General features: G+C 41.1%; 1 protein-coding gene and 1 long non-coding RNA gene across 3 annotated transcripts in view; one reads left to right on the forward strand and one right to left on the reverse strand.

The window, feature by feature from the left end:
* LOC141585142 (uncharacterized) overlaps positions 1-17313 on the forward strand; it is an 85946-nt gene extending 68633 nt beyond the window's left edge. The window contains exons 4-5 of one of the 2 annotated variants that reach the window (XR_012518476.1): positions 1046-1100; positions 16753-17313. This is a non-coding gene — a long non-coding RNA (uncharacterized LOC141585142). The remainder of the gene's footprint in view (positions 1-1045; positions 1101-16752) is intronic. The other variant, XR_012518477.1, reaches the window with a different exon arrangement.
* Positions 1-22792, reverse strand: part of C7H12orf56 (chromosome 7 C12orf56 homolog) — a 92218-nt gene that overhangs the window by 29437 nt on the left and 39989 nt on the right. Inside the window, exons 4-6 of the mRNA XM_074402848.1 lie at positions 16657-17065; positions 10379-10452; positions 4474-4618 (exon numbers count right to left, since the gene is read on the reverse strand). Of these exons, the coding sequence (XP_074258949.1) occupies positions 4474-4618; positions 10379-10452; positions 16657-17065 (628 nt within the window). The remainder of the gene's footprint in view (positions 1-4473; positions 4619-10378; positions 10453-16656; positions 17066-22792) is intronic.

Below are 22792 nucleotides of genomic sequence, written 5' to 3' on the forward strand. Positions count from 1 at the left end.
ATATTATATATATGTCTAATTTTACATCCTATTACAGGAAGCAAAAATTAAAGATACCTGTGATGGTTAATTTTAGATGTAAACTTGGCTAAATTTGGAGTACTAGAGAACTGGTAAAGCATTATTTCTGTGATATCTGTGAAAGTATTTCCAGAGGAGACTGATATGTGAGTTGGAAAATTGTGTAGTTCTGTCTCTGGAGAATCCTGATACAGATTTTGTTACCAGAAGTAGAATTGTTGCTATAAGGAATGCCAAAAAATGTGGAAGTGTCTTTGGAACTGGTTAATGGATAGAAGCTCAAAGAATTTGGAGGAGCAGGCTAGAAAAAGCCTAGATTGCCATAACTGGAGCATTAAAGGTGATGCTGGTGAGGGCTCAAAGAAAGAGGACAGACGTAGGGAAAATCTGAAACTTCTTAGACATTTATTAAGTGAAAGAGTGAAAGATTATTCTTGAGCTTTAAGACAATATTATTTTCCCTGTTGGGTTTTGGATTTACTTGGCCCTTTCCTCTTCTTACATCTTCCTTTTGGAATGGGAATATCTATTCTCTGCCCATCCCACCACTGTGTTTTGGAAGCAGATAAGTTGCTTGATTTACAGGCTGATAACTGGAGAGGAATTTGCCTCAGGATTAATCCTGTCTTGAGTCTCACCCATATCTGATTTAGATGACAACTGGTACTTTGGACTTATGAGTTGATGCTGGAATGAGTTAAGACTTTTGATGCTATTGGTATGGAATAAAGTATTTTGTATGTAAAAAAGACATGAATTTTGGGGACCAAGAGCAGAATGTTGTGGTTTGAATGTGTCTCCCAAAGTTCATGTTTTAGAAACTAATCCCCAATGCAACCGTGTTAAGAGGTGGGACCTTTAAGAGGTTGATTAGGTCATGAGGCTTCTGCCCTCATAAATGGATTAATGTCATTATTATGGGACTGGGTTTCTAATAAAAAGATGACTTTGGCCCCCTTCCTTTTTTTTTTTTTTTTTTTTTGCATGCTCTTTTACCCATCTGCCTTCTCATGGATGACCCAAGAAGTCCCTCATAAGATGCTAGCACCTTGATATTGGACTTCCCTGCCTCCAGAACTGTGAGAAATACATTCATTTGCTTTATAAATTACCAAGTTTGTGATATTCTGTTATAGCAAAACCAAATGGACTAAGACAATGGCCCTAATCTCTCCACCCAGTATGGGTTTCTAAGAGAGCTTCACAGAACATATGTTTTCCAAGAAATATAGCATAAAGTTGAAGAACTACTGCTTTACCTTAACGCTATGATAACCTTTTAAGTAAAAAAAAAATCTTAAAGCATGTTGACTTTAATTAGTTGTATATGCTAATTTTGTGAAAATGAATCTGAGGATAGATTTTTATTGTGGACTAGACAGAAGAACATAAGGTTACTGGGTTTGATGGCATGGTTGGGGATAGGACCAAGGGGGACTCCACTAAAGTGTAGAAAGATCCCAAATAGAGAGACTACCCATTGACTATTTCCTTCTCCATTCACTTTGGCCTTTCATTTTTGACCACTGAATTAGAAGTTCTATTTTAGCCCAGGTAAGAACATTACATTAAATAATGGCTGCCGTGTTTTCAAGTCTGAAACAGATCAGGAAAGTTTTATTTTTAGACGCTGGGTTAGGTTCATATTTCACAAGAAAACAGATTTGCAATTTAATGTGACTAGCTTACAGTACTCGGAACATGCATGCATTGTGTTTACCTTTGGGAGAATACGAAGGTAAGTAAGACATATACCTGTCCTAAGACGCTTATGACATATTATGATAAATAAGAAAAATATACCAATAACTGTAGTAAAAGGGAGGATATTTGTGCTAATTATTGAGGGTAGGAACTGTACCATAATCATGCTATATTTCTAATACCTATCACCAAGCCTCACACAGATTACGTATGAAACCTGTCTGTTAATTGTTAAAGAGAAAGTGCTTTGAAAGATGTCATAAAACTGCCTTGTTCAACTTGGTAGCTACTGGCCACAAGTGGCTATTTAAATTAATTTAAATTTAATAAAATTAACATTTTACTTTTTTATTCACTGGTCACATTCAAGTACTTAATAGCCACATGTGGCTAGTGTCTGCTGTATTGAACAATGTAGATGATTATAAAATATCAAAGAAAGTCCTCTGGCACAGAATTGACAGAAGATCAAAAGGAGGAAGGTACCAAAGTTACCCATTCGGCATGACAGGAAAGGCAGAAAATGGCATTTGAGCTGGGCCTTGATGAATGGGTAATGATTTTTAACAAGAGAAAATAAAAGAACAATATTCTAGAGAAAGCAAACAGCAGGGAGAAAGGAGAGCTAAGGAGAACATGTGTCAAAGTTATCCCACATGGCTCGATCTTGTAGAGGACAGAAGTGAGAGAAAAGATAAAGTAGCGGCTTGGGTCTGTTAGTCCTAACCTTATTCTATTTCTCCCTTTTCTGTTTTTGCTCCACAGCCAAGGCCACCGGTATCAGGCCTGTTTCAAAACTGGAGATGCTTAAATGACCTCCAGACTAACACTGGTGGTGATTCCATTAGGAATACACATCAACACCCTTCTTCTTAATCTAAGCCTTAGGTTGTACTTCAGTTCTTCTACCTAGACATCTACTTTAAATCAAGTCCCTAGCTATGTCCAGTGTATCTGGGTGGATGTTCCCTTTGGACATTGCTCTTCCTTTCCCAGTTCTCTTCCAGCTACTGGAATTACTCTTGACAATTTTTATGTCCTCACATTCCATAAAAGCCCTGTCCCCAAACAAGCAGATCTTCCTAGTGCCAAATGTTTGTGCAGACATCCGGGTGTAATTCACCCACATGCTAAAATATCCTGATATTTCATTTTGCTTCTCAGCTATCTTTAATATTGACACAAGTGGGATTCATGGTACTGTTCTAAACTGGAAGGACAGACCCTGAAAGGAAAACATCTTGGCAAAGAGATGAAGGAATGAATGGATAGGGGAAAGGGACAGAAGACATCCTTATCTTTTAACTTCTAGGCCCCATACCCCTCAAACAGCTCACCTCAATAGTCCAAAAATCAAGAATGGGTTAGATATACTTGTTCCAGGAGTGCCAAATAAATACAATGCCTGTAAACACATGATCCCAGTGGCACATTATTCTCTACAGCTAATCTGCCCTCACCATCCTGATTTGCTTGGAACTGTTTTACCTTTCCAATACTGCAGGTATGTTCTTAGTCCCAGGCAAACTGGAATAATTGGTCACCCTACTCTGGGCAAACCAAAATGGTTGGTCACCCTACATCTGAAGGACCTAGAAGCTAATAAATGGCCAGGACTTTCTTGTATGGTTGGGAGTTCACATGCTTTATAATTGCTCAGTGAAATGATGGCAGCTACTTGTGTGACCAGTGACCAGAATTAGGATAAAATATATAGCCATCAACATGAGCCCAGCCCTAGGCAGGGCTCACCCTCTCACCTAGGCCTCATTAGCGCCACACCAGGTTACTCACCTGGGCTTCTTAACACTTTCACCTGAACCTGAAAGCAATGCATCTGTAATTTACTGAGTGAGAATAAGGTTGCTTTACCTCCCCAGGAGTCACATTTTAAAAAATACCAGTCCTATACTCAAAAATAATTTTTGATTATATTTTTACAGTAGGGGACACTGCACAATAAAACATTTTAAAATCAGCCAGGTACAGTGGCTCATGACTTTAATCCCAGCACTTTAGGAAGCCAAGGCAGGATTGCTTGAGCCCAGGAGTTTGAGACCAGCCTGGGCAACACAGTAAGATCCTGTCTCTATTTTAAAAATAAACAAACAGGCAGGGTGCAGTGGCTCACCCCTGTATCCAAAATTTGGGGAGGCCAACACAGGTGGATCACCTAAGGTCAGAAGTTTGAGACCAGCCTGGCCAACATGGTGAAACCCCATCTCTACTAAAAACACAAAAATTTAGCCAGGTGTGGTGGCAGGTGCCTGTAATCCCAGCTACATGGGAGGCTGAGGGAGGAGAATGGCTCGAACCTGGGAGGTGGAGGTTGCAGTGAGCCAAGGTCACGCCATTGTACTTCAGCATGGGCGACAAGAATGAGACTCCATCACAAAAAAATTAAAAACAAAACCTTCTTAAAATCTACTTTCCCATCTCACTGTCTATATATATCTTGCATGCAAAAAAATGTTCCCTCTAATATCTCTCCTATGGCTCTGCCAACCCAACCCATATGAGCTACTTTTTGCTACCACTCCCAACATACTCCCCACAACATACTCATATATATTACTGATTACATCACAAATTATCCAGCATTAAGACATGACTGCAATAAATTTTATCAACATTTAAAAATGCAGCATCAGAATACAAGACAATATTTATTTATATTTTAATTTGTGCTTATATTTGGTGACCAGATGACATAAGCTTTAAATATTAAAAATAAAACAAAACACTTACCTTCCAGAAAAGTCTTTTCAGAATGAAATTTTTCTGGGCTGCTACTTTAAGTTCCATAATTAAAGAAAGTATCCTCCTCAAAGAATTGTCTTTAAGAAAAAGCTCGGATTTAAGTTGACTGAAGTGCTTAATTTTCTCCTCAGACCTACAGAAACACAGGAAAATTTTCCATGTAAAAAATGTTCTCCTTTGTCCAATCAATGAATTGCTCTTATTAACCCAAAAACTAAGCATTCTGAAAAAAATGGTCTCTTTTCTAGTGGAGATGCTGGAGGGAGACCGATCATTATGAATTCAATTATAGTAAGCAGAGAGGCGAGGAACATGATGATCATGAGCATGAAGACTAAGGTCAGAATCCTAGACCTGCCGGGCGCGGTGGCTCAAGCCTGTAATCCCAGCACTTTGGGAGGCCGAGGCGGGTGGATCACGAGGTCAAGAGATCGAGACCATCCTGGTCAACATGGTGAAACCCCGTCTCTACTAATGGTGCAAAAAATTAGCTGAGCATGGTGGCGCGTGCCTATAATCCCAGCTACTCCGGAGGCTGAGGCAGGAGAATTGCCTGAACCCAGGAGGTGGAGGTTGCAGTGAGCCGAGATCGCGCTATTGCACTCCAGCCTGGGTAACAAGAGCGAAACTCCGTCTCAAAAAAAAAAAAAAAGAATCCTAGACCTGCTGCTACTCAGTTAGGTCATTATCATGAGCAAGTTACATAGCTTCTCTGTGCCTCCATTTCCTCATGTGTAAAATGGAATAATGATAGTACCTACCCAAATATGCTGTTTTGTTTGTTTGTTTGTTTGTTTGTTTGTTTTGAGAAGGTGTCGTACTTTGTCACCCAGGCTGGAGTGCAGTGGGGTGATCTTGGCTCACCACCACCTCTGCCTCCTGAGTTCAAGTGATTCTCCTGCCTCAGCCACCTACATACATAGCTGGTTACAGGCATGCACCACCATACCCGGGTAATTTTATGTATTTTTAGTAGAGATGAGGTTTCACTCTGCTGGCTAGGCTGGTCGAACTCCTGAACTCAGGTGATCCACCCACCTCGGCCTCCCAAAGTGCTGCAATTACAGGTGTGAGCCACCACACCTGGCCAAATGCGCTATTTTGATACTTTAGTTAATGCATGTCCTTCATACACACTAAGTATTTGACAAATGGTTTCATAAAACAGAAATAAGTTTGAGATCCTGCTTTCCTATCCACATCTAATTACCATCATATTTCATTTAAAAAATAACTATAAAATCCTCCTACTTTCTGAGAACTCCAACAACAGAAATGTAGTTTTTACAAAAGAGCTTAGAAAAGCAAAAGCTCAGATAAGATACAATATCAGCAGAATTATTTTGAAATTGATTTTCCTGTTTTTTCATTCATAGTCAGCAATTTGCTAAGATCCACAATAAAAATAAACTGTTTTTAATCCTTTGCCAACTAGGATAATAGATAGTAATGCCAAACTAATTTTTTTATGGCCAAAAAAATTTTCACAGAAAACAGCACACTAACTTCTTCAGACTAAAAATCAATTCATACATAAATTGAGGTCTCATACACAACATAAATTCAAGTTAGAGTACACATTCTACATTACTGCAGATAAGTTATAAATAATAACAATTTCTTTGAGGATTCAGAAAATATTTGCTTATACATAGATAACAAACTGCATTTGACTAATTTAAATAAGAAGTTGAATGCCAGAAGACTCCATTATTCAACTTATTTCCAATAAGAGGAAAATCTATACTAATGTTAACAGATACTCTGTTTTCATCAGGTAGAAAACATAAATTCGGTGGGGCGCAGTGGCTCACGTCTGTAATCTCAGCACTTTGGGAGGCCGAGGCGGGCAGATCATGAGGTCAGGAGTTTGAGACCAGGCTGACCAAAATGTTAAAACCCTGAGTCTACTAAAAATACAAAAATTAGCCGGGCATGGTAGCACACACCTGTAATCCTAGCTACTCAGGAGGCTGATGCAGGAGAATTTCTGGAACCTGGGAGGTGGAGGTTGCAGTGAGCCGAGAGTGTGCCACTGCACTCCAGCCTGGGCAACAAAACGAGACTCCATCTCAAAAAGAAAGAAAGAAAGAGAGAGAGAGAGAGAGAAAGAAAGAAAGAAAGGAAGGAAGGAAGGAAGGAAGGAAAGAAAGAAGAAAGAAAGAGGGAGGGAGGAAGGAAGGAAGGAGAGAAAGAGAAAGAAAAGGAAGGAAGGAGAGAGAGAGAAAGGAAAGAAAAGAAAAAGAAAGAAAAAGAAGGAAAGAAAAGAAAAAGAACGAAAGAAAACATAAATTTAGCAAAATAATGTTGCAGGAAGGTTTTGGGTTTGTTTGCTTGTTTGTTTTGAAACAGTCTCGCTCTGTCACCCAGGCTGGGTTCAGGCGATTCTCATGCCTCTCGAGTAACTGGGACTACAAGTGTGCGTACACACCATGCCCAGCTAATTTTTGTACTTTTAGTAGCAACAAGGTTTTGCCATGTTGGCCAGGCTGGTCTTGAACTTCTGACCTCAAGTGATCTGCCCACCTTGGCCTCTGAAAGTGCTGGGATTACAGACATGAGCCACTTCACCCAGCCGCAGGAAGGATTCTTAATCTAATAAGCTTTATTTTTCCTGTATTTTTTCGTCTTTCCAGACATTTACTATAAATAATACCTCAAATTTGCAAAATGCTGGAAAGGCTCTTCCTGTATTATCTCAGAAGCTCTGTGTATGATTTTCACAATGGTCAAGCTGCAGAACCGTCCCATCTGTGACACAATTTCTAAATTGAAAACCTAAAGGAGGGCCGGGCGCAGTGGCTCAAGCCTGTAATCCCAGCACTTTGGGAGGCCGAGGCGGGTGGATCACGAGGTCAAGAGATCGAGACCATCCTGGTCAACATGGTGAAACCCCGTCTCTACTAAAAATACAAAAAGTTAGCTGGGCATGGTGGCACGTGCCTGTAATCCCAGCTCCCCAGGAGGCTGAGGCAGGAGAATTGCCTGAACCCCGGAGGCAGAGGTTGCGGTGAGCTGAGATCGCGCCATTGCACTCCAGCCTGGGTAACAAGAACGAAACTCCATCTCAAAAAAAAAAAAAAAAAAAAAACCTAAAGGATATTTATTCCTTTTAAATTGAAGATGCCTTGCAGATAGAGACTATCTCTTGTGTACCATGACATCCTTCACAGTGCATTTGAAATCACTCCATTTTAAGTATGTTGCCTTCAGGAATTAACTTTGTAAGAAATATGCTTTTCCTGAGTCAAGAGAGTGATAGAACTCATCCTTCTTGCCTTCAGGAATAAATTTCAAGCCACACATACACAAAATTTGAGTCTGTTTTATCATACAGTTAGTTTTAAAACCACTATAAATAAAACACTGAAATGAAAACTGATACTTTTTTTTAAGTAAACATATGAAAACCTGTAGAAATTTTAAGCTATCCATAGAACCTTTTAAAAAAGACACTTTGGGAGGCCCAAGTGGGCAGCTCACCTGAGGTTGGGAGTTCGAGACCAGTCTGACCAACATGGAGAAACCTTGTCTCTACTAAAAATACAAAAAATTTGCTGGGCATGGTGGCACATGCCTGTAATCCTAGTCTCGAACTCCTGACCTTAGGTGATCCACCCACCTCGGCCTCTCAAAGTGCTAGGATTATAGATAAGAACTACTACACCCAGCTTCATTTCTTATTTTTTTCTGATACTCCAGTTGTCCCATCTTTGACTACTGGGAGCTCCTTCATGTGGGTTCCTGTGCCCTTTTCTTAGGGCCCTGTCCTTTCTTTCTGGAACAAACTGTTTCAGACTTATTTTGTGTATGTCCTGCCCCAGACCTAGAATGTCCTCTCAGGAACGTTGGTTCCTTTTAGTGGGGAATGAATATACATCTTTTAAAGTTAACTCACTCTCGGCTCATTTACATGACTCTCCAATATACCTCACTATCAGAAACGTCACAAAATTTGCCTATGACCTATATAACATCAAAATTGCTAACACTGTCAATTCACTGAGTGCTTACTATGTGCAAAGCACTGTTTTCAGTAAGAAAAAGACCAAGAGTAACAAGACACAGTCCTTGCCTTCCAGGGGCTCACAATCTAATGAAAGAGAGATTCACATCACAAGTAAGTACTACAATACACAGCCCACCTGTGATCAGAACATAGCAGAACTCTGAAGTCTGGATAAAATGGAAACTCCTTAGCCTTGCATATAGGTCCTTTTATGATCTGTTCCAAGTCTCTATCTTATTTATCCATTAATTCTAGGGTCCCTGCCTTTAAGGAACATAATGCGTAATAGGGCATCAAATAATGAACAAGCAATCATAATACAGACTGGTAAGTGCTACAGGATATGTGAGCAGGCCGGGTGTGGTGGCTCACAGCTGCAATCTCAGCACTTTGGGAGGCTGAGGCTGAGGCTGGAGGATCATGAGGTCAGGAGTTTGAGGCCAGCCCGGCCAACATGGTGAAACCCCGTCTCTACTAAAAGTACAAAAATTAGCTGGGCATGGTGGCAGGCGCCTATAATCCCAGCTATTTGGGAGACTGAGGCAGGAGAATTGCTTGAACCCAGGAGGCAGAGGTTACAGTGAGCCAAGGTCATGCCACTGCGCTCCAGCCTGAGCAACAGAGCAAGACTCCATCTAAAAAAAATAAATATGTGAGCATAGGACATTATGGAGGAGTCCCTCCTAACTTAGTTTTGGAGTATCAAGAAAGATTTTCAGAGAAAATGATAAATAAGCTGAGACTTGATGAGTTGGAAGTTATTCAGGAAAAAGAAGAAGGGTAGAGTAGTGTTATAGAACGGGGACCATTATGATAAGCCCCAGAGGGAAGAGAACAGGGAACTTTCTGAGAATTGTGAAAAGTTCATTTGGAGCAGGAGCTTAGGGAAGGAGCGAGGATGAATTCATCAGGTGAGGACAGAAAGACAAAAGAGATGTCATACATATTTTTGTACACTGTTTAGACTTTCACCTAAGGACAATGGGAAGCCATTCAAAGGCTTCCTGGGAGGAGTTACATGATCAGATTTGTGTTTCAGAAAGATTACTCTGCTGTATCGGAGAATGGGGCTGGAGAGGAGCAAGAGTCAAGGCAGAGACATCAGCTAGGAAAACACTGTAGGAACCCAGAACTGAGGTAACAGAGCCTGAGCAAGTGGCCATGGAAAGAAGTGGATGTTATCCAGAGATACTAAAGGCACAATAAATAAGGCATGCTGTGACTGACTGGATGCGGGAAATGATGAAGGGGAGGGAGGAGGCAAGGGTGACATCTAGGACTCTTGCTTAGGTGATCTGGGGATAATGACACCATTCCCTGTGTTAGGAAACACAGAAGGAAAGTCAGGTTCCAGAGGGAAGATGCTGAGTTCTCTTCTGAATATGTTGACTTTAAGGTTCTTGTGAGACAAACAAAAGATGTCCAGTGGATACTTGTGTTTGTGGACTTAACCGTCAGGGCAGGCAGATGAGGTAGAGGTATAATTGTGATAGCCACACGTACAACAGTTAGGAGAGGCAAAGAGGGCCAGGTGCAGTGGTTCACACCTGTAATCCCAGCATTTTGGGAGGCCGAGTAGGGCGGCTCACCTGAGATCAGACCAATCTAACTGACCCGGCTAAAGTGGCAAAACTCCTGTCTCTATTAAAAAATACAAGAATTAGCCAGGTGTGGTGGGGGTGGTGCTTGGAGTCCTAGCTACTCAGGAGGCTGACGCAGGAGAATCTCTTAAGCCCAGGAGGTGGAGGTTGCAGTGAGCAGAGCTTGTACCACTGCTCTCCAGCCTGGGTGACAGAGTGCAACTCAGTCTCAAGAAAAAAAAGGAGAGGCAAAAAGGAAAGAAAAATCCCCCATGCAACTCTATCATATATCATCACTTCTTACCTATATGGCTTTTGACTTCCAATAGCAGGACTGAACTCACTAACGTAGAGGGGATCTTGTAAAAGGGTAGCTTTCTGAAAGAGGAAAAAGTGGAAATCGTTAGAATTTTTATTTACTGATAATCAATTCCCCCTATCTTTAGTCAATATTGTATATCTATTATTTAATCCCCCCTATAGTACATGATTTGTTTATAAAACTCATTCTGGCCAGGCACGGTGGCTCATGCCTGTAATCCCAGCAGTTTGGGAGGCTGAGGTGGGTGGATCATGAGGTCAAGAGATTGAGACCATCCTGGTCAACATGGTGAAACCCCGTCTCTCCTAAAAATACAAAAATTAGCTGGGCATGGTGGCACGCACCTGTAGTCTCAGCTTCTTGGGAGGCTGAGGCAGGAGAATTGCCTGAACCCAGGAGGCGGAGGTTGCGGTGAGCCGAGATCGCGCCATTGCACTCCAGCCTGGGTAACAAGAGCGAAACTCCGTCTCAAAAAAAAAAAAAAAACACAAACAAACAAAAAAACTCATTCTAGGGCTTAATAATACCCCAAGAAATTTTTTTCTTACTTAGCTTTTTTTTTTTTTTTTTTTTTTTTTTTTGAGACGGAGTTTCGCTCTTGTTACCCAGGCTGGAGTGCAATGGCGCGATCTCGGCTCACCGCAACCTCCGCCTCCTGGGTTCAGGCAATTCTCCTGCCTCAGCCTCCCAAGAAGCTGAGACTACAGGTGCGTGCCACCATGCCCAGCTAATTTTTTGCACCATTAGTAGAGACGGGGTTTCACCATGTTGACCAGGATGGTCTCGATCTCTTGACCTCGTGATCCACCCGCCTCGGCCTCCCAAAGTGCTGGGATTACAGGCTTGAGCCACCGCGCCTGGCCTTATTTAGCTTTTAAAAAGTTTTAAATATAACACTTGCTCATTATAAAATGAAATTATCAAAATCACACAGTTTAGAAATGCATAAAGTAAAAGATAAAAGTTCTCTGTTTTTCCCTACCCTTTCCATCCCACTATTTAAAGTGTCTGATCATAGAGCCAGGTGCCGTAGCTCGCATCTGTAATCTGAACTACTTCAGAGGCTGAGGCAGGTGGATCACATGAGTACAGGGGTTGGAGGCTGCAGTGAGCTATGATTGTGTCACTACACTCCAGACTAGGCAACAGAGCAAGACTTTAGTGTCTAACATTTTTTAAAGTATCTATTGCCCAGGGGCAGTGGCTCATGCCTGTGATCCCAGCACTTTGGGAAGCCAAAGCGGTGGATCACAAAGTCAGGAGTTCAAGACCAGCCTGGCCAACACAGTGAAATGGTCTCTACTAAAAATATATAAATTAGCCACCTGTAATCTCCGTTACTTGGGAGGCTGAAGCAGAAAAATTGCATGAGCCTGGGATGCGGAGGTTGCAGTGAGTCGAGATTGCACCACTGCACTACAGCCTGGGTGATAGAGCGAGACTCCATCTCAAAAAAAAAATCCAGGCCAGGCATGGTGGCTCAAGCCTGTAATCCCAGCACTTTTGGAGGCTGAGGCGGGTGGATCACGAGGTCAAGAGATCGAGACCATCCTGGTCAACATGGTGAAACCCCGCCTCTACTAAAAATACAAAAAATTAGCTGGGCATGGTGGCGCGTGCCTATAATCCCAGCTACTCAGGAGGCTGAGGCAGGAGAATTGCCTGAACCCAGGACACAGAGGTTGCGGTGAGCCAAGATCGTGCCATTGCACTCCAGCCTGGGTAACAAGAGCGAAACTCCGTCTCAAAAAAAAAAAAAAAAAAAAGAGTAAGACAGGGTTAAGTCTGGCCAATTAGCAACATTTCAGAAATTCCTTCTGACTTGTCTTATTAAGCCTCAGCATAAATAAAAGATTATTTTGAGAAATTGCTGAATACTATATGAATATTTTGAGGACCCAGAATAAATGAGCAATGGCAACACTAAAGATTTAAGGAAAAATAACTCCATTAATAAGGAAAGAGTTAACAAAAGTGTTGTATATCTATGCTATGGAATACTAAATCATTAAAAGGATTAATACTGGCTGGATGCAGTGGCCCATGCCTGTAATCTTAGCGCTTTGGGAGGCTTAATAAGGGGGATCACCTGAGGTCAGGAGTTCAAGACCAGCCTGGCCAACATGGCAAAATGTTGTCGCTACCAAAAATTAGCCAGGAGTGGTGGTGCATGCTTGTAATCCTAGCTACTTGGGAGGCTGTGGCAGGAAAATCACTTGAACCCAGGAAGCAGAAGTTTCAATGAGCCATGATCATGCCATTGCCTTTCAGCCTAGACTACAGAGCAAGATTCCGTCTAAAAAAAAAAAAAAAAAAAAATCTAATTCATTTTCTCAGAAACATTTCTCTACTTTAGCATGAAAGAACTTCCCAGATTTCAAGGCACAAAAGATCAATTACCCAAAATATTTCTCACTGATTTAGGACTGAATTTTTTCTCAACTCCTTAAAATTTGTCAATACATCACAATACTAACCAAACGTGACCAACTGGTAAAAAAGAATTGAACAGTGTCTCTGCAAAGGGTGAATTAAATTAAAAAAAGAGAATACAATAGTGTCACCAAATAAAGCCACAGGTTTTAAAAGTGTTTATAAACTGGGCATGGTAGCTCATGCCTGTAATCCCAACATTTTGGGAGGCTGAGGCAGGCGGATCACTTGAAGTCAGGAGTTCGAGACCAGCCTGACCAACATGGTGAAACCCCATCTCTACTAAAAATACAAATATTAGCCGGGCATGGTGGCAGGTGCCTGTAATCCTAGCTTCTCAGGAGTCTGAGGCAGGAGAATTACTTGAACCCAGGAGGCGGAGGTTCCAGAGAGCCAAGATCGTGCCACTGCACTCCAGCCTGGGCAACAAAAGCAAAACTCCATCTAAAAAAAAAGCTTTTATATTGAACTAATAGCTTATTGTTAGTAGAATGAATTCTAACCTGAGTCTTCACTTACATGTGAAATATTTGCTTATTCATTTTCCATTTTTCAAGGAAGGGATAGAACATTATTGTAATTTTTTAACTTATTTTACTTTTTAAAATTTTTATTATATATACATATTATTTTTGAGATAGAGTCTCACTCTATCACCCAGGCTGGAGTACCAGTGGCACAATCTTGGCTCACTGCAGCCTCCACCTCTCAGACTCAAGTAATCCTCCTATCTCAGACTCCCGAGTACACACACACCACATGCCTGGCTAATTTTTTGAATTTTTTTGTAGAGATGGGATCTCACCATGTTGTTGAGGCTGGTCTTGAACTCCTCAGCTCAGGAGATTTACCTACTTCAGCCTCCCAAAGTGCTGGGATTACAGGCATGAGCCACTACATTTGGCCTTAGTTTTTATTTTAGAGATGAGGTCTTGCTTATTGCCCAGGCTGGAGTGCAGTAGTGTGCAGGAGAGTTTCCAATGCCTGGGCTCAAATGATCCTCCCATCTCAGCCTCTGGAGTAACTAGACTATAGGTGCATGCCACCATACCTGGCTAAGAGAACTTAATTTTAAATTATAGCATCTAACAACTGATAGTTTTCCTCTACCCACATTTATTTAATGGCCATAGGGAAAAAAAAAATCAGACTACCTGGATTCAGCTCTGCACTAGCTATGTGACATTGCACGTATTATTTAATTTCTCGGTGCCTCGATGTCCTCATCTGTAAAATGGGAATAACAGTCCTACCTCATACGGTTGTTGTACAAATTAAATAAGTTAATATCCATGAAGCATCTATTGTTATTGTTAATATAAGTTTTTTGTTTGTTTGTTTGTTTGTTTTGAGACGGAGTTTCGCTCTTGTTACCCAGGCTGGAGTGCAATGGCGCGATCTCAGCTCACTGCAACCTCCGCCTCCTGGGTTCAAGCAATTCTCCTGCCTCAGCCTCCCTAGTAGCTGGGACTACAGGCGTGCGCCACCATGCCCAGCTAATTTTTGTATTTTTAGTAGAGACGGGGTTTCACCATGTTGATCATGATGGTCTTGATCTCTTAACCTCGTGATCCACCTGCCTTGGCCTCCCAAAGTGCTGGGATTACAGGCATGAACCACCGCGCCCGGCCGTTAATATAAGTTAATGTCCATGAAGCATCTATTGTTCTATTGTTATTATCTAGTAGGAAAATAGCAATAGATATTAGTTATTGTTATTGCATTTTTTATTGCAAAAACTATTTATAGCTTAGCAGGTAATGAGTTGGCCAGTCTCACTGCTCCAACCATGCCTCTGCTGCAGAATTAAAAAGTAATGCTAAGACCTGCAACTGGGTAATTCAAGGATACATACAGTTATTCTGAAGTATTTACATAGATTTTTTTTTTTTTTTAAGTAAATTAAGTTTTGGCTTTTCTGCTAGAATACATGAGATCTTTTTTTTTTTTTTTTTTTTGAGACGGAGTTTCGCTCTTGTTACCCAGGCTGGAGTGCAATGGCGCGATCTCGGCTCACCGCAACCTCCGCCTCCTGGGCTCAGGCAATTCTCCTGCCTCAGCCTCCTGAGTAGCTGGGATTACAGGCACTTGCTACCATGCCCAGCTAATTTTTTGTATTTTTAGTAGAGACGGGGTTTCACCATGTTGACCAGGTTGGTCTCGATCTCTCGACCTTGTGATCCACCCGCCTCGGCCTCCCAAAGTGCTGGGATTACAGGCTTGAGCCACCGCGCCTGGCCTGAGATTTTTTTTTTTTTTTTTTTTTTTGAGACGGAGTTTCACTCTTGTTACCCAGGCTGGAGTGCAATGGCGCGATCTCAGCTCACCGCAACCTCCGCCTCCTGGGTTCAGGCAATTCTCCTGCCTCAGCCTCCTGAGTAGCTGGGATTACAGGCACGCGCCACGATGCCCAGCTAATTTTTTGTATTTTTAGTAGAGACGGGGTTTCACCATGTTGACCAGGATGGTCTCGATCTCTTGACCTTGTGATCCACCCGCCTCGGCCTCCCAAAGTGCTGGGATTACAGGATTGAGCCACCGCGCCCGGCCTGAGATCTTTTTTTTAATAGACCAGAGTTTTTCCTCTATTTTTAATTTGTTTACGTTTTTAATTTGAAGAATGTTTAAAAATTTAGAAAGAAATTTTAAATATTTGAAGTTTTCCAAACAGTGATGTGAGAAAAAAATTAATAGTTGTCTTGTAATCTTTCATAATTTTTAGCCATTTATAAAACCCCGGCTTCCTAGTTTCTTTTAACCAAAATAGACCTTTATAATAATTATTATTATTATGTTGAAAGATCACTAATAAAAATTATATTACTGAAGATAAAGGGATTGTATTACTCTTTTAATAATTACTTTTTTAAAAACCATCTAATAAAACTGTCTAATAAAAAGGTCCCTAAATGGGAGTTCTGACTCTGCCCCTAAATTTATATAATCTTTTTTTATTTTTATTTTTTTATTTTTTTATTTTTTTAATTTATATAATCTTGAGTAAATCACTCAAAAATTTTGTTTCAGTTGCCTCATTTATAAAACAAGGACTTAGAATAGTGATCTCTAGATAAATTTATCTGATCCTGTAACAAGGTCTCCCCCATCAACCCACTTTCAATAGCACAACCAAGCAATACAGAAACAAACTGACAACATTGAAACTTACCTGAGGCCTTTGTCACCCCAGCAACTGCAAAAGAACACCTGCTCACACATATTCCAGGATAAGACCTATCTCCCTCCTTCTTCATGACTTCCATGACTTACCTTACTTACTTGCCTCTACAAAACCCCAGAGTTTTTTGTTTGTTTTTGTTTTGTTTTGTTTTTGTTGAAGGGACAGAGTCTCCCACTGTCGCTCTGGAGTGCAGTGGCACAATCTCAACTAACTGCAACCTCCACCTCTAGAATTCAAGTGATTCTCGTTCCTCAGCCTCCCAAATAGCTGGGATTACAGGTGTGTGCCACCACACTTGGCTAATTTCTATATTTGTTAGTAGAGACAAGGTTTCACCATCTTGGCCAGGCTGATCTCGAACTTCTGACCTCAGGTGATCCTCCCACCTAGGCCTCTCAAAGTGCTGGGATTACAGGCATGAACCACCATGCCCGGCCACAAACTGCACATTAATGAGCATTTTTTCCTATTGCAATCGCCTAAATAAAATCATCTCCTTAATTGTCCAGTACATTTTGTTTTTCACAATATTATTAAATTCCAAGGCTAAATTTCCGAAATGGGAGGTAAAGGAGGGAGGGCTTGTTTACTCTAAAAAATAAAAAAATAAAAATTCAGATCAAGATTAACTTAAGAGGACACTTACTGTAATATAATTGTTCCATGAACTTTTTAAGTGTAGAAATATTGATGAGGTTATGGAAACAACATACAAATGAAGTTCCGACTCCTTTTTTTCTAGGTTTGAGTTGCTCTGTGAAGAGGAATCTAGGAGGGAGTTTCCTAAGTAAAAGTCATTTCCGTTCCCATTGCACTTGAAAGGAATTTCACTTATGGAGTCGTGGTGATCTGGAAGTCCCTGGGGTTCCTTTGTGTTTGTTGTGCATGATGGCTCGCTGACAGCCTTGCCAGTAGCTGCTGCAGACTGAGAGCTCCTCCTGGAGGGGTAAGGTAGGGGTCGAAAGGCACCTTGGCCGTGAAGGGACAACTTTTTGAAGTCTGAACGAGAATAGAGAGTCGAGTCCTTGGATGGTGTACTGCTCTCCTGGTGATCCCTGTCAGGTAGAATTTAGTGTTAAACATGATCTGCAGAATTTCACAGTATGCAACAAAGAGAAACTGTTGGCCCAACTGCAGTAGTTTAAGACTCTGAACACGAATGTTTTCCGTAAAAAGGAATGCTTGTTAAAACAAGGAAGTCATATAACTTCGCTGGTAATAACCCATTGACTAGAGGAGATATGATACTGTAGTCTTTTAGTATACTTTTCTGTTTTCAGAAATAAACTACATTTCTGAAATACATTTTATTTCATATATTGAAGCACTTTCTGTGTTGAAAGTATTATGTCTGTCCTTCATGGAGCCCCGGTATTTCCACTGAAACGACTTTTTCATTCTAGTTTTGAAAACTGATTGTCCTTTAATTGTACATTGCTAATGTATCCTATAAGGAAAAAACTATTCAAATAGGAATATGAAGAGAGGGTTTTGTTTGTTTGTTTGTTTGAGACAGGGTCTCACTCTGTCACCCAGGCTATAGTGCAGTGGTGTTATCTCAGCTCACTGTAACCTCCATCTCCCAGGCTCAAGTAATCCTCCCACCTCAGCCTCCTGAGTAGCTGTGACTACAGACATTGGCACTACACCCAGCGAATTTTTTATTTTTTTGTAGTGATGGGGTCTCACTATGTTGCCCAGGCTAGTCTCAAACTCCTGGGCTCAAGTGATCTGCCCACCTTCAGCTCCACCTCCCAAAGTGCTCTGATTACAGGCCTGCGCCATTGTGCCTGCCCTGAGATTTTTTTAAATGGTGTTTTCTTTAATTACCCTACTGCTAATACTCTTTTATTTTCCCAATAGCATCAGCACTTTTTTTCAGAATCAATGCTGTGTCTTTTACCTTCCCTATTCTCTCCAGCTCACCATGACCTTTCTTTACTTTGATACACAAGGAAACAAGTTAGAGAAGCTAAGAAGTTGCAGAGAATGGTGACACCTAAATTCTAATCCTGTCTCTGCCACTTAATAGTTATGTGACCTTTGTTAAACAAAGTTTATGAGAGGCCATTGTTTTCAACTAGCCTCCTGCATGAGGCCCCAGCAGAACAGACCAAAATAGAAGGGAGTCCCTTGTGCTTAGTACCACTAATCAAACTGAACTTGGAAACTGACCAGTTTTCCAGAAAAACAGATTCCACTCAACCTAAGTCAATAATGAAGTAGTGTCCTGTGTTTTAACACTGTAAGAACAGTAACTTTGAAACAAGCAATCCAATTTTTGTCGTTTCAGCTTTCTTCAGCCTTTCTTTGCCTATAAAGTCAACCTCCTCTTCTCAGCTTTTCAGTCCACTTCTCCCAATTCTAGAATCACAAATAAAACTAAATCTGTGCCCATTTTGTCTTTTGACATCTTAGTGGGACTAGGACTTGATTTACTAATGTTAAAATAATACAATAGGCTGGGCGTGGTGGCTCATGCCTGTAATCCAAGCACTTTGGAGGCCAAGGTGGGCGGATCACCTGAGGTTGCGAGTTCAAGACCAGCCTGACCAACATGTGAAACCCCGTCTTTAAAATAATAATAATAGGCCGGGCGCTGTGACTCAAGCCTGTAATCCCAGCACTTTGGGAGGCCGAGGCGGGTGGATCACGAGGTCAAGAGATCGAGACCATCCTGGTCAACATGGTGACACCCCGTCTCTACTAAAAATACAAAAAATTAGCTGGGCATGGTGGCGCGTTGCCTGTAATCCCAGCTACTCAGGAGGCTGAGGCAGGAGAATTGCCTGAACCCAGGAGGCGGAGGTTGCGGTGAGCTGAGATCGCGCCATTGCACTCCAGCCTGGGTAACAAGAGCGAAACTCCGTCTCCAAAAAAAAAAAAATAATAATAATAATAATAATAATACAATAATAGCACCCATCTCATAAGGTTTCTGTAAGAATACATGCAATGAGTTTGCAAAACTGGAAACAATATGTGCAAACTATTACTATTACCCTATATTACCTTGAGTTGATGGTTTATCTTTTTTTTTTTATTTCAATAGTATTGGGGGGAAGTTTATCCTTTTACATTATCTTCTCTCTCCCACAAGATTAGAACCTCCAAAATAGTGGAAAGCCCCTTTGTTTTGTAGAGATGGAGGGGTATCTCACTATGTTGCCCAGGCTGGTCTCAAACTCCTGTCCTCAAGTAATTCTTCTGCCTCAGTTTCCCAAATTGCTAGGGTCACAGGCATGAGCCACTATTCCCAGCTTGAAATCTCTCTTTTATTTTTATAAACTTAAAAGTTTTTTGTAAGTATGGGGTCTCACTATGTTTCCAGGGCTTGTCTCAAACTCCTGGGTTCAAGCAATCCCCATGTCTCAGCCTCCCAAAGTGCTGGGATTACAGGTGAGCCACTGCATCCTTCCCAGCCTACGATTTCTTAAGTGGAATGTTTAACTCATTTATTTTTTAACTTCTCTTATTTCTTGGTGAATAGAGTAAAAGCTGTAAATATAGCTTTAGAGCAAACCTCTAAAGTCTGTTTTAGTTCACTTGTATGCACTTTGATATGTATTGTCATTAAGTTCTAAGTATCTTTTAATTTTCTTTATTATTTTCAGCAGTTTGATCATGATGCGGTTGGGTGTGGAATTTTTGGAGTTTATCTTTTTTGGGATTCACAGAGTTTCTTGAACCTGTAAGTTTATGTCTTTTGCCAAATTTAGAGAATTTTCTGTCATTATGCCTCCAAATACTTTCTTTTCATTAATTTTTTTACACTTAATTATTATTATTATTTTTTAAGAAACAGAGTCTCACTATGTTGCCTATGCTGTCTTTGAACTCCTGGGCCCAAGCAATTCTCCTGCCTAGGCCTCCCAAAGTGCTAGGATTACAGGCACGAGCCACTGTGCCTGGCTATTTTTCTGCACTACACTTTTTCTCCTCTCCTTCTGATACTCTGAAAATGTGAATACTAGATCTTTTTATATTGCCACACAGTACCCTGAGATTCTGTTTTTTTCCTTCGATCTTTATTCTCTTCTGTTTAGACTAGACAATTTCTATTCATCTATCTTCAAATTCAATGACTTTTGTCTGTCATCTCCATTCCAGTTATTAAGCTATTCAGTGAATTTCAAAAATTTCAATTATTGTAGTATTTCTTCATTCTAAACTTTCCATTGAGTCCCTTTTTTATGTCTTCTATTTCTCTGCTGAGACTTTCTGTCTATTTGCTTCAAAGGGGTTCATATTATTTCTTGGAGCCTAGTTATAATAGTTGCCTTAAAGTCTTTGGTTGGGTCAGGCATGGTGGCTCATGCCTGTAATCCCAACACTTTGGGAGACCAAGGTGGGAGGATCACTTGAGGTCAGGAGTTCAAGACCAACCTGGTCAACATAGTGAGGCCCCATTTCTATTTAAAAAAAAAAAAAAAAAAAAGCCGGGCGCGGTGGCTCAAGCCTGTAATCCCAGCACTTTGGGAGGCGGAGGTGGGTGGGTCACAAGGTCAAGAGATCGAGACCAACCTGGTCAACATGGTGAAACCCCGTCTCTACTAAAAATACAAAAAATTAGCTGGGCATGGTGGCGCGTGCCTGTAATCCCAGCTACTCAGGAGGCTGAGGCAGGAAAATTGCCTGAACCCTGGAGGCAGAGGTTGCGGTGAGCCGAGATTGCACCATTGCACTCCAGCCTGGGTAACAAGAGTGAAACTCCTTCCCAAAAAAAAAAAAAAAAAAAAAAAAAGTCTTTTGTAATTTGAACATCTGTGTCATCTTGGGATTGTTATCTGTTGTTTTGTCCTTCATAAAATGTTGAAATCTTCCTGACTCTTCAAATGTCAAGCAATTTTTGTTGCATCTGGGACTTTTTTTTTTTTCTGAGACGGAGTTTTGCTCTTGTTTCCCAGACTGGAGTGCAGTGGCATGATCTCAGCTCACCACAACCTCCGCCTCCCAGTTCAAGCTGTTCAGCCTCAGACTCCCAAGTAGCTGGAATTACAGGCATGCCCTATCGCGCCCGGCTAATTTTGTATTTTTAGTAGAGATAGGGTTTTCTCCATGTTGGTCAGGCTGGTCTCGAACTCCTGACCTCAGGTGATCCACCCGCCTCAGGCTCCCGAAGTGCTGAGATTACAGGCATAAGCTACTGGACCCAGCTGGGACATTTTGAATATTATGTTATGTGATTCTGGGTATTACTTAAATTCTATGGAGAAGATTAATTTTTTTAAAAATCAGACAATCAATCGTTGTATTATTCCATTGAAAATGTTTACTTGTTCAGTAGGAAAGGTAGAGGAAACTGTGCTTATTCCAGCTTGATCTAAATCAAAACCTTCTTGATTAATTTTATTAATATCAAAATTAAAATTATATTCAGTAAAGTCACCACATAGGTAAGCCAGGTGTGGTGGCTCACGCCTGTAATCCCAGCACTTTGGGAGGCTGAGGTGGGTAGATCACCTGAGGTCAGAAGTTCGAGACCAGCCTGAGCAATATGGTGAAACCCCATCTTATAAAAAAAAAAAAAAAGACACCACATAGACAAAGCTAACAGGTAGATAACAAAATGGGAGGTGATATTCATAATGTCTAAAACCAACAAGGAGATTAATATATAGAATGTACAGAACAATTCTGCTGCTGACTATATAGCCAATTAAAATTTTCAAACAGGCATATAAAGGGAGGCAGGGAGGGGCAAAAAGGAAGAGGAAGATAGGAATAAAAGGATGGAGGAGACTGATGAGGAGAAGAAAGTATATTGAGTCTACCTCTGCTCAATGATTTTTTTGTATTTTTATGAATATTTGTTATTACTAATAAACTGAGAAAATTATATTAACATACAAGAGAATATATCACTGAGCGTGGTGGCTCACACCTGTAATCCTAGCACTTTGGGAGGCCGAAGTGGGCAGATTGCTTGAGCTCAGGAGTTCAAGACCAGCCTGGGCAATGTGGCAAAACCCTGTCTCTTGTCTGGGAGCTGTGCCCCACACCTGTAATCCCAGCACTTTGGGAGGCTGAGGTGGGCGGATTGCTTGAGACCAGGAATCCCACCTACCTGGGGGACTGTGGTGGGAGGATTGCTTGAGCCCAGAAGGTTGAGGCTGCAGTGAGTGGAAATTGGGCCACTGCATTCCAGCCTGAGTGACAAAGTGAGACACTGTCTGGAAAAAGAGAGAGAGAGAGAGAGAGAGAGAGAGAGAGAGAATATCTATTTAATATTTTTAGTTTATTATGAAAAAAATCAAGAAATAAAGACTTAGAACAAGGCTGGGCGTGGTGGTTCACGCCTGTAATCCCAGCACTTTGGGAGGCCAAAGTGGGCGGATCACCTGAGGTCAGGAGTTCAAGACCACCCTGATCAACATGGAGAAACCCCGTCTCTACTGAAAATACAAAATTAGCAGGGCATAGTGGCATGCACCTGTAATCCCAGCTACCTGGGAGGCTGAGGCAGGAGAATTACTTCAACCCAGGAGGTGGAGGTTGTGGTGAGCTAAGGTCGTGCTATTGCACTACGGCCTGGGCACCAAGAGAAAAACTCCATCTCAAAAAAGAAAAAAAAAAGACTCAGAACAAATATTGGAGACTTTGAATCTTTTCTCTTGAGTTTCTAAACATCCTGGATTCATGCATTTACATGCATAGTATATTTACATAAACACAGGACTTGGTCCTGTAATAGAACTAGAGCAACCTATTGTATAACAAATTCTTAGAAAGTTAAGACTGGTACCTCAAGCCATATTATTGCACAACAGCATTTTTATTTT

Source organism: Saimiri boliviensis, chromosome 7 (assembly GCF_048565385.1).
Source record: "Saimiri boliviensis isolate mSaiBol1 chromosome 7, mSaiBol1.pri, whole genome shotgun sequence".
In the NCBI taxonomy this organism is placed as follows: Eukaryota; Metazoa; Chordata; class Mammalia; order Primates; family Cebidae; genus Saimiri; species Saimiri boliviensis.